This window comes from Sander lucioperca, chromosome 18, assembly GCF_008315115.2.
Source record: "Sander lucioperca isolate FBNREF2018 chromosome 18, SLUC_FBN_1.2, whole genome shotgun sequence".
In the NCBI taxonomy this organism is placed as follows: Eukaryota; Metazoa; Chordata; class Actinopteri; order Perciformes; family Percidae; genus Sander; species Sander lucioperca.
In genome coordinates, this window is record NC_050190.1 from 16233623 (window position 1) to 16249355 (window position 15733).

At 44.3% G+C, this 15733-nt stretch overlaps 1 protein-coding gene across 9 annotated transcripts in view; it reads right to left on the reverse strand.

Moving 5' to 3' along the window:
• tiam2a (TIAM Rac1 associated GEF 2a) overlaps positions 1-15733 on the reverse strand; it is a 75780-nt gene that overhangs the window by 23999 nt on the left and 36048 nt on the right. For 6 of the 9 annotated variants that reach the window (XM_031288685.2, XM_031288684.2, XM_031288682.2 and 3 more), the window contains 7 exons: positions 13061-13117; positions 7757-7933; positions 7096-7200; positions 6924-7002; positions 6680-6769; positions 6346-6555; positions 3767-3846 (listed from right to left, as the gene is read on the reverse strand). In XM_031288685.2, coding sequence (XP_031144545.1) covers positions 3767-3846; positions 6346-6555; positions 6680-6769; positions 6924-7002; positions 7096-7200; positions 7757-7933; positions 13061-13117 — 798 coding nt within the window. The remainder of the gene's footprint in view (positions 1-3766; positions 3847-6345; positions 6556-6679; positions 6770-6923; positions 7003-7095; positions 7201-7756; positions 7934-13060; positions 13118-15733) is intronic. The other 3 variants (XM_035994705.1, XM_035994703.1, XM_035994704.1) reach the window with 3 other exon arrangements.

Sequence of the window (15733 nt, forward strand, 5' to 3'; positions counted from 1 at the left end):
AAAACCGTTCGCCACCTCAGGAGGGGGAAGCGGGGAACCATCCAAGCTGTGTACAGTAAGGATGGGACGCTGCTGACCTCAACTGAGGAGGTAATAGGGCGGTGGAAGGAGCACTTTGAGGAACTCCTAAATCCGACTAATACGCCCTCTATGGTAGAGGCAGAGCTGGAGGATGATGGGGGATTGTCGTCAATTTCCCTGGTGGAAGTTGCTGAGGTAGTTAAACAACTCCACAGTGGCAAAGCCCCAGGGATTGATGAGATCCATCCAGAAATGCTTAAAGCTCTGGGTGTGGAGGGGTTGTCTTGGTTGACACGCCTCTTCAACATTGCGTGGAAGTCGGGGACGGTGCCTAAGGAGTGGCAGACCGGGGTGGTGGTTCCCCTTTTCAAAAAGGGGGACCAGAGGGTGTGTGCCAATTACAGGGGTATCACACTTCTCAGCCTCCCCGGTAAAGTCTACTCCAAGGTGCTGGAAAGGAGGGTTCGGTCGATAGTCGAACCTCAGGTTGAAGAGGAACAATGCGGATTCCGTCCTGGTCGTGGAACAACGGACCAGATCTTTACTCTCGCAAGGATCCTGGAGGGAGCCTGGGAGTATGCCCAACCGGTCTACATGTGCTTTGTGGATCTGGAGAAGGCGTATGAACGGGTGCCCCGGGAGATACTGTGGGAGGTGCTGCGGGAGTATGGGGTGAGGGGGTCCCTTCTCAGGGCCATCCAATCTCTGTACGACCAAAGCGAGAGCTGTGTCCGGGTTCTCGGCAGTAAGTCGGACTCGTTTCAGGTGAGAGTTGGCCTCTGCCAGGGCTGCGCTTTGTCACCAATCCTGTTTGTAGTATTTATGGACAGGATATCGAGGCGTAGTCGGGGTGGAGAGGGGTTGCAGTTTGGTGAGCTGGGGATCTCATCGCTGCTTTTTGCAGATGATGTGGTCCTGATGGCATCGTCGGCCTGTGACCTTCAGCACTCACTGGATCGGTTCGCAGCCGAGTGTGAAGCGGCTGGGATGAGGATCAGCACCTCTAAATCTGAGGCCATGGTTCTCAGCAGGAAACCGATGGAGTGCCTTCTCCAGGTAGGGAATGAGTCTTTACCCCAAACCCTAATTTATCAATTTCATAGCGGACTAAGAACAACAGCAAATATTCCCATTTAAGAAGCTGGAACTAGTAAAATTAAGTCATTTATTTTTTGACAAAACAATTATTCAATAATCAAATCCTTTAAGACATGGTATCTTTCTCTGTGTGTGCATGGATACATGTGTGAGTTCCCCACAGAGGACTGGTTCCATGTGGTGAAACCAGACCATGCCAGATTACGTGTGTGTGTGTGTGTGTGTGTGTGTGTGTGTGTGTGTGTGTGTGTGTGTGTGTGTGTGTGTGTGTGTGTGTGTGTGTGTGTGTGTGTGTGTGTTTTGATGACATTTCAGCCAACAAATCCCCATCAAGCCTCTATAAAAGCCGTTCAGTTGCTCAACTAGTGGAGATTAATAAACAACATTGATGCAGCTATTCTGATTTTGCCTCTACGCATCCTTATGACTGCTTTACTTCACTACACCAGAGCATGTCAAATCAATTTAATTTGAGGGGCGTCGTGGGAGTTTTCCAGGACCAATTCAGTTGACGTCTTTGCAATTGATTGGTTAAGCTCGTGGTACAATTGCAAAGACAGCAACTGAATTGGTAAACTGCGTTAAACCGATTGCTACGGCGCTCCATAGCCAAATGCATCAGTAAGTAACTCACAGGCACAGGAATCACAATAAGTATCTCGAAGGTAAACAAAATTGATAATTGTGCCGAGTAAGCACTTCTCCACAAAAACACACACAGATCGCTCTTGTGTAATAAGCGCAAATTGGAATGCAACGAACCAATTAATCAAAGATAGTCAGTCTAGTGAGGCGGCCGGTTACAGGGTGTGACAAGAGGCTTGAAATGAGTTCTTCCCTTCCATCCATCTCTATTGACTTTCAGAGCACCGCCTGCACGCACGTGTGTGCCTATATGCTGATACATGGCTGATTTTCAACTTGGTGACTCGATTTCTTTCTCCTCGCCCCAGAGAACAAACTGATGGCCGTGCGGTGATTAAATTCCGCTCTTCGTGACAGCAAAAATCTGATTTACCAGCATCAATATCTCACCCTCGTTTTTTTTTTTGTGTGTGTGTTTCGCCTTCACAGTGGCTGACTCTTCCTAATGGAGGCAGAGATTTTTTCTCCTTTTGTGCCTCAATGTGCACGTATGCAGTGACAACACACATTCATAAACCTCCCTCCTTCCATCACACACACACACCTATCTTCCATTCATTCCCTAGTAACAGACAAACGGCAGGGAACTGAGCAGCAGCAGCAGCAATGGTGCAGTGCAGATCCCAGCGCAGTGTGGGACTGACTTGTGTCGCCGGGCACACAAAAAGAGACGAATAGAGCCAGAATAGAGAGTAGTAAGTAAGGAGAAGAGGGCATGTGTCCTTTGATCCACCTCCTGGCTGCCCTAGGGTCAAATACCGCACGGTCTCTTCTGACACAGGCAATTAGAATGAAGCTCGGCAATTAAGAGATGGTTTCTGGATATTTGGCCTGGATTTACTATCAATGAATCATTGATGAAATAAACAACACGACTGCCTGGTTCCCTTTTTCATTTAGACCATATTACATAACAAACAGGTTGGTGCCAAAAATAGTGTGCCAAACATGCACTCACATTGTTTACAAAAGGACACAAAATATTAGCTGAATGATGCAAGAGAAGGCGAATATGCATGAACGCACACACACATCCGCTTCTCAGACTACCAGCTATATCTACATCATTAACACGCGGCTCTTTGTGATGACCACACACACTCATTACTGCTCTCGATAAACACCGGCATACACCCCCCCCTCTCGTATTACATTACCACAGTGCTGAGGCGTAATTCCCAACGGGACAGGCTCATGCTCAGTTTAATGACTTCAATAAAGTTGGTTTACATATCAAAAATCTGACCAGATATTCAACAGACAGGACAGAAATAGGCATGCAATCTGCCATAAATCATCAGGGACAACCATTTGGCATATTTATAGAGGAGATAGATTCTCTAAAACCAATATTAGAGGGAATTCGAGAGTTGTATTGATTGCACCTGTTTTGTGTTTAAGACCAAAGCCAGGACTCTGAAGGCAGAGACAAGCACCAGGAATATGTCACACGCAAGAAGATGTCTGTCTGTCTTACATTTATTTACTAAATAAACTGCAGTAGCTCTTAATATAATTATAGATGTGTATGTTTGAGTGAAGATAAGGGTGACAGAACCGTATGAGACAACTGTTTCTTCAGAGAGATTTGGCTTTGCTCGCAGGGATTCAATGTTGTTTGTGTGTGTGTGTGTGTGTGTGTGTGTGTGTGTGTGTGTGTGTGTGTGTGTGTGTGTGTGTGTGTGTGTCAGAGGGAGTGTGACAGCCCCTTCTCTCAGTCTGCATCCTATCTTCAAGACAGTAATAAGCTGTGTTGATACCGATGGCTATGATGAGTATTCTAATTATGGTAATGCTAAGAATTGGTGCCTGACAACACCACAGCTGCCACTGTGAGTGGGCACACACACACACACACACACACACACACACACACTCGACAATGTGTACACATTTATTAACACAAACCAACCTGGCAGGAGAGAAGAGAGGTACGTGGATATCTACAAGACATTAGAAATACTTTCTTTCTAGCACACAGACACACTCAAGCCCCTCCTACCTTGCTGTGCTGAACAGGCCTGTGTGCGCAGTGGGAGTGACTATTCTCCAGTCCTACACCATCAGCTGCAGAGAACACATCTGGAGAGAGAGGGAGGACATTTTTAACATTAGGTTTAGCGTCACTGTGTGTGTGTGTGTGTGTGTGTGTGTGTGTGTGAGTGAGTGAGTGAGTGAGTGAGTGAGAGAGAGAGAGAGAGAGAGAGAGAGAGAGAGAGAGAGAGTGTGTTTTGTGTGTGAGATAGTGTTTTGTACCCATACCACCCCCTTCACTGCATCTGCACTATAGTGTTTTTTGCTAAAAGCTTTCTACTGACCACAATACATAAACAATGCTGGCTAGTTATAGTCTAAAACCATCATGGGCACCTGCCATCTCTCCGGTCTAAAAATGGCAATGGCATTCAGTCATCCCAAGACAGAAAAACTTGGCAATCCTAATTAAAGACTCCTATCTCTTTCCTTGTTTGACTTAAAAAAGCCTAAAACTGTTTTGAAGATAAAGTTTACCTAATAAAATGCATTTTTGCATATAAATTGTCCTGACAGCATGACATTATCAGATTAACGGAGTGATTTGAAAACATTTTCCAGATTTTGGCTACTTCTCCTAAAATTCAAGGTCCCGAGGACAAACTCTCCAGCAGTTGGCACATGAAAAGACTTTTCTTCCTGATTGTAGCCTGGGAGACGGGCCAATGTGACAGCAGGAAACAAAAGAAAATTTCTGGACCTCCTGTGAAGCTGAACGTCTCCTTTTTGAGATGCCAATCATCGTCAACCAAACTGTCTGACTGGCAGAATTACAAAAGATATCTAGTTATTGAATTTGGTTCTCTTGTCTTGTACGTTTGCATGAGGCTTAATTAGTCCATATGACAGACAGTTTCCTTTAAGTAATGCCATCATAAAATAATTTGTGTAAGATAAGTGTTGATTCCCCAATGTCAGCTTTTACCTCCCTGCCCTCCTTATCAGCCTGCCTGGGATCATATGCCCTCTAGAGACGGAGAAGAAAACTGCAGCCACTTTGATCACACCACTCTGTAATGAGGCTTTCAAGTTATTAATCCCTCTGTGTTCAATTACGGCTGTAGTGGAGGAAACTTATGAATTACAATCATTGTTGATGCTCACAAGATGACGCACTTTCTATGAAACTGACATGCAAAAAATGCAAAACAATGAAAAAGGTCATTAAAAAAGGCATTGAATGCTCTGCACATTTTGAAGGAAAATATCAGTAGTATTACAGTTCTAGTAATATACTATTTTGGTATATTTCATTCAAAAAACTTGTTAAAATGTCACCCAGTGTGGTAAAGTGCATATCATAATCTTAGTTTTTATCCAATGTACACTGTGACTCTCTCATAAACACCAAAAATAACCTTAGAGAAATTTGAATTGTTATAAAAAAAAAAAAAAAAAGGAAACCCGTCCCTCTCTGCTCTTCTTAGAACTGGCCCACTGACCATTCCTGACCAATTTCTTCATGTAGTCATTAGTAAAGAAATGGCCCAATGTCCTGTTTTGACAAATATCCATAACTGTAGTTTAAAATTGAGGTTATAATCTTGTCTGATCTGAGACCACATTAACTGAACCAACTGAAGAATGGTACGAAATCTTAAACTTGATGCCACAGATATGCGAGTAAGATTTTCTCCGGTTTTGGATTTCCCTTACCTTGAGGCTTGAACAAATAAAATGCATTTCTACCCGGCTGGGTATCAGCTGTGTGGCGACATGGATGACCTAACTGCTCAGTTCTGACACCTCACGTCTCATGTGATATTAAACCATGGCGACAGGATACTATACATCCACAGCGATAATGAGCCCTTTGCGGTCAAAAACCCCCTCTGGGTTTTCCTCTCCCCCAAGATACACAAAGCTGTGAAACTTCATCTGGAGCTTTTTCAACTGCTTTTCTTCTTTTGACAGTGAAGAGAGAGAACGAGTCTCTTATGAGGAAGTAGAGATCAGAACGAGATCTTAACTGGAGCGGAAGTGTGATAGCTGTTTTGTGGTGTAGGTGACAAAACTAATCTAATTTCTCAGCAAAGACAGTGAAACTGAGAAACTGACCATCGAGCAACCTTAAGTACAGATCAAAGGACATCACAAAGACAAACCTACCTGGATATACAGTAACTAATTCACAAACAAATCACACAATAAAAAGATGCAATATGTGCAACAACACAGAGAACTGGATGGGTCAACTGGGCTTCAACTTTGAGCACTGGCAGATCCAGGCTGTTCACAGGAAGAATGTCACAGCTTGCCTTCAGAGAAAACTGTTTCATACTGTTTGTACACAAAACTGAGAAAGCGCTACCTCAAAGGGTGTAGCTACAATTCCTCTCTCTTCATGTGTCTCTTTCTCTCACCATCTGTCTAACAAACTGAAACTAAAGGGTGTCACTATTAACTTCACTTTCAATCTTACTGTTAAGTGTTCCCATTAAGTAAAAATCTATAGCCTCTTAGTACAAATACATCCCCACTAATGACTACATCTACATGCTGGTTCGAGGATTTGTATGTGCTTTAATGCCACATGGATTTATGCACCTGAGGAGGACTTGGCTCGGTGGTGCTTGCTGGGAACCTCCTGGTTGTGCGCGAGAGGATGGCGGTGGGTGGAGGTTAGCGGCAGGGGTCCATCCCGCCTCAGGGTCAGGTGCAGGGTTTGTTCAGCAAACAGCGTCTGGATTAGCGCTAGGTCCAGGCCGGACACACACCGGCCGTTCAGCCCCAAGACCTCATCGCCTGGACGCAGGCCTGGGAACACAGACGAGTATGAATTTTTCAGAAAAGAAGGTGCTAAAAGCCACACAGATCAGACATGTGATGCCATTATTGGAGGTTTCAGGATTATTTGTGCCATTCTTAAGCAAGCAGGCACCTTCGTTGAATGCCAGCTCATCAGGAAGCACTTCGCTGACAAATATCCTGCTGTTTTTCTGGCTGTCAATGTGTCCTGTTACTGCGAAACCTGGTAGGAGGAAAAGAAACAAAAGATGGAGACAATTAGAGACAAACAAAGAGAGTTCAGATCGACAAACGAACTACACAAAGGAGCATGAGGTGGACATAAAATCACAGACACAACTAGATCTAAATCAGTCCACATAAGTGCTCTCACTCACCAAAGTCTGCGATGCCGCTCGGCTTGCTCATGTGGAGAGTAAACACATTAACTGGGACAACCTCCAACTGATCATTGACCTACAGGGTGATATCAATACACAGTTAGACAAGGAGCAGTTAATGAAGAGCACTGTGTATCTATGTGTGCTTTTGCATGTTTGCCCTCCTCACCACATCACGGAGGAGCTCGCCAGGACCCACGTATTGAACCTCCACGCCTTGCGGCGCTTGCCTGTGCAGTCGGAGGCAGTGCAGGCCCGGGTCCAGCTGTTTCACCTGTTTACACAAGAGTCCCTAATGTTCAGTGGCCTGTACGCTCAAAATCATCCAACATATTTCATGCACCAACGCTTAGTCAGACAGCTGCTGTTTGGCCGAGGCGTGAATTATTCACCGGCTTTACACTTTGTGATGAGAAATGTGTGGTTAACAAAAAAGCTTCACGCCGGGGAATATGGTGTGTGTGTGTGTCTATGTGCAGTCATTCTCAGGGGACTGTGTGAAGTCAGACAATAGGTGTGTTATTTCAAGCCGAAGGGAGCATAATGTAACCAGATCTGCTTTACAGATGTTTCAACAAAGACCACACCTGACATAGCAGAAAATGTCTAACTTAAATTAACTTTGCATTCACGTGTGAGTCAACCCCACATCACAGGACAATACACATTCCTATCATTAAGTATGAATGGCAGGATTATGTACAAGACATAAAATTCTACTAGACAACTAAATCCAAATGACAGTTTTTTTTTTTTGCAACAACTGTCAGGAATATTATTCTCTTATTGTGGTGACATGTCATTTCTCTGCAACTGGCCGCCAACCCAACCTTGCAGGCTGCAGAGAGAAGGTCAGCGGCGGTCTGGTCTCTTCTGACAGGAACTTGGACTGTCAGGCCGTCTGGCATGTAGACACACGTCAGCACATCTGTTGCACCGCTGATGCTGTCCCACACACCGCCCTCAGGGGGCGACATGGAGTAGATGCTGGTCAGCATTTCTAGCTTCTGTGGGAGAGGGTAAGAAGGGAGGGTAAAAGAAAGGGGGCGAGCAGCATTAGATCGAGAAGAGAGTGAACAGAAAAGGGGAAGGAGGTAGAGAGGGAGGGAGCAGGATTTAGAGAAACAGCACACAAATCAATACAGTTCAATTAGTCTAAATGCTTGGCTGTGGATCAAGCAGCGGAGCAAAGATGTCATACAATTAGCCTTTCAGATATTCATTTGACAACATAGATGGCAGTTGCTCCACATAATAGTCATCGTAATGGCCGTGTACACAAGCGGATTGGCAAGGGTCGACTGGCAGGTCTAGACGCCCAGATGATATATGCGCATTTACAGTATTTGGTTTGAAAAGCCACAGTGGTCATTTTGACTTAAGTGATGTATCAGGACAATTTATTTTAAAATCAGTCAAACCTCAGATTAGCCATTTGAAGAGAATTATTTGTTGGTGGCGGCATTAACAGTGGGGTTTGAGCTGGGTATTCAGGCAAAGGGGGAGTTAGCCCACCGCTCGTCTGCACAGGCAGCCATTTGGGGGTTTTGGTTGCGACTCTGTGTCTCTGGAGGGAAAAGCGCCACTGCTACGTTGAGGGGCTGTGGGAGACGCCACAGCGCAGCCTAACACCGCAATTATCAAGGCCCCAGATTTTGAGGAAAGGCTCAATCAGATCAAATGTACTGAAACTGAAATGTACTGAAAATCATGAGTTGAATAAGCCGGCGATTCAGCACTTTTGACAAAGAGGATACAAATTCTCGGTTAAACTGAGACATGGGACCAAGAGGGATAATTGCATAAGTGAATAGGTCTGGGTGTATAGTGATTAAAGGCATTATCGGATCATAAAGATGGAGTGGTGTGTGTGTGTGTGTGTGTGTGTCAGAGGCTTTCTGTCTGATGTGCATGTGTGTGAGCTTTGCAGTTGATGCATCATCTCAAGAGGAAAAATACCTTTTTCCCTGCCAGACAGAAAGCCTCCAGGGCAAGCTAAGGCCTCTGATTCAGAGCATCATTTAGCTCCACACACAAATGCACACAGTTCCCAGTGTAGCTCAGATAAACACAGGCACACAGACAAACATTTGCCTAATTTGTCATCTAAATGTCCCCTTGACTAGTCGACTTCAGGAATCAGTGTCAAAACAAAGGCCACCAATGTTCTTACCCAAATGTTTCCCTAACCTGTTGGGATGGAGGAACACAAGGTGCCACTTCAACACCCACCTCTGCCTGTGTATTAGGGATGTGAGGTCATGCTTACAAACTGAGGATGAAAAAACAAGCCGTCATGGCAACCGGTTGCATAACTGCCCCGTTTGTGTCCCAGCGACATGGTGTGACCGGAAAACTAAGATTTGGTTGCCTACGCTGACCTGACCAGCTGCTGACTAAAACTGTATACTCATTCATGGTCAGAGATGGCTGTAACGGGCCGACGGTTGACTGTTCAAAGTTCCATAAAACGACTGCCAAGAGTATGGTCCGGGCACGCGCTGGACTTCAACAAGTGCTCTGTGTGGTGAGCGTGTGTACTGTATTTATGTTTGCACTCAGCCAAATAATTCAAGACTTCAGTCTTTCCTCTCAAGTGTGGAAATTATTTCCAAGCAAGCCGTCCTCCACCCTGCAGCTTCTAAAGATGGAACGTGGACAGTTTAGTGGCCGCTGCACAAATACACCCTTTCTGTTCCACTTAGCAACTGGATGACACAAATATTACAACACTGCCTCGAATAGATAGAGTGACCATGAAGACGAAACGGTTGAAGACAATTTGAGCCAATTCCCCTGTATTACATCTATTAAAAGGGTATTACTCTTCATTTCCTCAAAGCTCCACCCAAGGTTCCTCTTTCCACCACGGTGACACACACATACACACACACACACACACACACACACACAATGGTGCCTGTTCCTCACGTTAAAGCAGAGGTTTGTTTTCATAGGTAGTCAAAGTTAGTGTGAGAATGCAGCATTAAGTTAGAAGTTGAGAAGTCGACATTCCCCATCACATTCGAACATTATCATCCATCACATATATTTCAAAAAGTCATATAAACTATTTCTTCTTGATAGTCATACTTGCACACACCTTACTTACACACATTTGTTCATGTATTGTTTTTAGTCTTGTTTTTCCGTACTTAATGTTTTAATTGTTTGTATCTGTCTAGTCAATTATAATGTCCTGTATAAATGTGCCGAAATTGTGTTCATTGTTCTATGTTGCTGCAGAACAGGAACCTGCTGTAAACCAGTTTTTAAACTGAGTCAGGCCTGTTTATTGTAACTTAATTGTTGCTTTTAAATTTTCCTGTATAATAAATGAAATTAATGAATGAATGAGTTTTTAGTAACAAGTCCAGCATTCATGTCATCCCCACTACACTCTATGGAGGCCGTGTTAGTGACAGGTTTCATATTAGATGTTCATCTCTCTGGTATTATGCAACAGTGACAGAACACCCTCAGCCTGTTGAAATAGTTGGTTGGGTAAAACTGTGTATAAAGGACAGCAACCACATGCACAAACTCTCCCGCACGGTCACATGCTATACGAGAGAGCAAGCCATGCAGCGACAACGAAGCTTGGGCACATCACACAAAAGCACATAAAAACGTACCCTTCACTTGACTTCACTTCAAAGGATTAGTGGAAGATGATTGCTTATTAGAGTCATTCAAGGGATTTAAGACAACAGGAGCAAAGTCATCCAGACAGGGATGAAGACCTGTATATGACAAAAATCAATACAGCCGTGCTATCATCTCTTGCTCTCTCGTTTTCCCCGCGTCCTAGTCTGGAGGATCTTAATCCCCACTAAATCAAATGTATTCTTGTGCAAGCTGTTTCCACATCCAAATCTAAGACCGTAACACTCAACCAAGGGGATGGTTGCCGCATTTTAAACAATATTCAAGCGTTGACTCAATGAAGGCCATTATTGTTTCCTCAAACCACTTCCTGTTCCCAGTCCATTTCTAGGCCCTTAATAGAGGCAGTTGTAACACTCGCCACATTCGCCACAGACTCACACTATGAATCATAGCATCCTGTGGAACAGTGATCTTTATAACACCCGTCCTGCTCTGTCTAAAAGCATCCATTATCCTCATCTGTCAGTGCCAGACATTATCGGTTTCTCCATGAAGGCTTTGATACGATTTTATTTGATGGGACAAATGGCATAAAACATTATATTTTGGATACTTGTAAAGAATTTCACATTTTCTTGCTTCCTTGCTCAGCTGCAGAACAGCAACATTTGAAGTTATGAGGTTTTTCGTTACTTGCTCAAACGACGCTTTAGAAATACAGAGCCTTGTCAACAGGTCAGCATCAGCCAAAATCATTCTTCAATCATTCATCATTTGATATTTTAAGAAATATACTTATCTGCTTTGTTGCCCAGAGTAAAGTGAGAAGATTGGTACCACTCTCATATCAGTTGGTTAAATAGGAAGCTTCGTCCAGCAGGTGTTTAGCTTAGCTCAGCTTAGCATAAAGACTAAAAACAGGGGAAAACAGCTAGCCTGGCTCTGTTCGAAGTCTTAACCTCACTGTGCCCAGCCAAGAAATAGTCTGGCACATAACCCCGGCAAAATGGCAGATTGTTGTTTTTACACTTAAGTTTTTGTACTGATAAACAAACAAGATGTAACATGCTAATTAGTAAGCAGACTTTGTTGCCCTAAAGGCAGTGACACACCAACCCGATAATCGGCCGTCGGACAGTCTGACAAGGTCAGTGACTCGAGTCTGTTCGGCGTGTTCCGTGCCGTCGTCCATCCGAGGAGCTGTCGCCCTTCATTTTGGCCGACCTGACATGTTGCGTCGGAGGGCGGGCAGTCGGACTCCATGACCAATCTGATTGGTGGAGTGCTAACCCGGAAACGACGAGCAGGATTAGCGTGACTAACGCCTCTCAAAATCTGACGAAAGTCTTTTAAACTGATCTGAAATGAAGACAGATTCAGCAACTGCATGGCCTATTTCTCGCTTAAAATGTTTTCAGAAACACGTTTCAGTGAACTATTTTAGTACAATATGAGATCGTATTCTGAACAAACCGCCATGACAGTCTGGCTTTGAATTTCCGGAGAAACCAGACCCACGTGACTAGTTCGTCCAATCAGCTGCTGTCGGCAGTCGGCATCGCCTCGGTGTGTTCCGAGGCACTTTTTTTGGCCAACTCGGGGAGGCAGTCAGTCCGACTGCCTTTTCTGCCCAAGGTCGGCCGTCGGGTTGGTGTGTCACCGGTTTTTAGACACAGCAAGGCTAGCTGTATCTACCTGATTTATAATAAGCTAAGCTTACCGGCTGCGGCTTCATGTTCAGGCAGACAATGATATTGATGTTCACAACCAACTCTCAGCAAGAAAGCGAATTAACATTTCCCAAAATATCAAATATTCGTTGAAAGGATCATTCTCATTTATTGCAACTTAAGTCTTATTTCTAAAATTTTGTCCATCATAGAAAACCCTGACCAAGAGATGTGGAAGCTTGCGGAGAGCGGGGATTGGAGCTGAAGCTTACAGCAATATTTCACACTTCCTTGATCTAGGCATGTTACCAACCCAATAACATGCAAATTCTGCAGTTCCAACGTCTGGCTGCTCAGATGGCCAGAATTCACACTCTTCAATCAGTCAACACTTTTACCATAAACTCACACTTTCAAGCGCTTCTGGTCAACACTTCAACTCAACACTCTCCATTAACTCAATTATGCCGTGAATTGGACGCCTGTCCACGCCGGAGTTTAACTTGGTGTACAAATTATCTTTCAGACACCTGCAGATCAACATGAAAGGAATCTCAGCTTTGATCCTGGACAAGTAATGTATGTATGTAGAAACACACACTTTCTGATCCCCGTCACACACACCCAATGTGTAAACATATCTTTACATAGCCCACTATCAAAGTCCTGGAAGACAGCAGAGGTCAAAGTAACAGCAGACATATTTCAGCCACGGTTACTTCACGCTGAAACGGATAATTCGGCTCATAAAACGGTACCGCAGGATGGATATGACAGATGGCAGTGGAATTTTTGAAAGATATATCAAAGACCCACAAACCATGTAGGACAAAGTTACTGAACGCTCTGACTCACCTCAGTGCTCCTGGGAGGGAGGGCGTACGTTTGACCTCCAGCGTCGCTCTCAAAGATCTGAAACCAAGAGACAGACTGTTAGAAATACAGACAGAGGGGCACCACACTGATTGACTCATAAGCAATTAAGTGCCCAGCCACTTCGGCAACACAATATCAGACGCACACAGTGCCATTATGTAGTTAATTAAAAACTACGTGCGGCGAGTGCAGCGCTTTGATACTGCTTCCAAACAGGGTCTGTAGCCTTTGAAGGTGCAATGGCTGAAAATATACTGTGTGTGAGTGGAGGGGGTGTGTACAGACACTGAGTGGTTTCTGTGCAGCAGAGAGATGAAAGGGGGAAACAGTCCGGTTACAGATGAGAGGACAAGCGCTCCCCCTCCCCATCTCCACCCCTAACTGTAGAAGTCTCTCCACTCTTCATCCATTCCATCTTCCTCAACCTCTCCTCTTTTAGAGCCACTCCCTGGCTTGTGATTCTAAGGCGTGTTGTGTCAGGCTAAGCCCGGTGCTGGAAGTGCCGCCTCAGAGGGCTTTAACAACTCTATAATACAGCAGTGACACAAAGCCATCCGTTATGTGTGGGTGTATCTCCAGCCCTCGCTTAAACAGGCTGCAGTTATCAGGTTTTGCTGAGATACTTTCTCACTGGGCAGGAGAGGCTTGATGGCATAGCAGGTAACAGAAATAGGGCATTTGGTTCCCAAAACAGGTCTGACAAAAGCTCAAAAGGTGCTTGTATTTTGCCGTGAAATTAAGTCCTCCTTTCCTGTGAAGTGTGCACATTGTTGGAAGAGACTTGCAGGCGCTATCCCCTTTTCTAAGGATCAGGATTACTTTTCTCCAAAAACAATCCCAAGATGTCTTTACAATCAGAAAAAAACTCTGTACCTCCTGTTATGGTAGTAAGAACCCTCATCTGACATCTGAGCGGCGGAGTACAGTAACTCTCCCTCCAGTACATTTATAAAATGGCTGTAAACAGTGCTGCTTCGCCGTAAACGGACTAATTTTAGAAAGCTTTACCAACTCTCCCACAAATCCTCAGACCTTTCTGGCCTATTTCCCACAGCCGACTGCCGGCCAGCTCCTTACTGTATACATAGCTCTCCTAAGACGGATGAGAGATGAGAAAACGAGAGGGAAGAAGATGGGGGGAGGGGAGCATGACTTTGGGGCAAGGTTGTCGAGCGCAGCATCGCAGTGGTAAATGCGATTCAGGCTTAGTCAACACAGATGAGTCAGTATGGAAACTGTGGGAGAAGGACGGCTGGTTAACGCTCTGATGGTTATGCTCTGAGAAACTGGAGGTTTGAGCGAGAGAACGAGGCTGAAGGGGAAAAAGGAAAGACAAATGGTGGGGGGGACAAAATCGTTACGAGAGTGAGATGAAACTCTAGGTTTGAGAGATATAAATAAGTAGGATAGAGGTAGAAAAAAAAGATGGGGGTGTTTGAGTTGGAGGAAGGTGGATAAATGGATAGCAAAAGGGAGGAAGGCATTGAAAGAAGATATCTTGAAAATCTCAGAGAAAGCAAAGTCTGAGAACCTGAGAAGGTAACAACAGATTAAGTGCATGGAGGAATGTTTGGCTCCTCAGACGGCCTCACTGTCCAAATCCTTCTCCAGCAAACACGTGTCTCGTCAGTACACGAGAGAACAGCCAAGGAGCTGATGATGTCATTTAAAATGGCCACGACTGAATTTCCAACAAGTCACAGAGAACAGAAGACTAACACTACCAATGATCTTTCTGCAGGGTTCATACGCATTTTAACCAATACTATTCGGCAAATTTCCATGACTATATATTCCTGAAAATGTCAGTCGACATTATACAATAAAAATAAAAATCTGTGTTAAAGTTTACCCTCAGAGGTTTAACAATAAAATGAATGACAATTTATGTGGTTCATAGTGGGATTCATAATATCGCGCCCCGAATAGAACGTTGAGGTTAGGACGACGTGAAATACATTTATTAATCACATATTATTATGCTGTGTTAAAAAATAAATTCCATGACTTTTCCAAAACTTTCTGGGTCTTTTTATGTTTCCAAAACCTTTCCAGGCCTGGAATTTGCATTTTTTAAATTCCATAACTTTTCCAGGTTTTTTCAAAACGTATGAACCCAGTTTCTGATAAAAAAAAAATAAAAAAAAGTTAAACAACACAAAAACAGCAGATGTCCAGGAAAACCCAGCACTGTGAAAATCCCTTGAAGCACTCACCAGCCATTTTCTGTTCCTGATTAGCATCTATGTACAGAAACAAAACACACCAGAAAAGCACTAAAACAAGCTTATAAGAGAAAGTGGACCTTGGGAAATAATAAAGGGAGGCTGTTTAATATTTAGCGTCTTTACACCAACCATCTGCTGGTGTCTGCGGGGCGGAGAAAAGAGTGAAGAATGCCATCTACCACATATGGCTTTCAATAATTCATGTGTGTGCTGCAGCGCCACCTCGGCCTTCTGCACTGCGAAATGTAACTGGGCCTCATTAGGCCGGCCCGGCTGGAGTTCCCCAGAAAAATAACACACACTCAGACCTTGTTGCTGACAGCAAGCGCAAAAGCACAAACATAAATGTCACAGAGCAGGTTGTGGGTTGAGTGAGCTAAATAAGAGCAAGCAACAGAGAACAGGGAACATTTTGTAAGCAGTC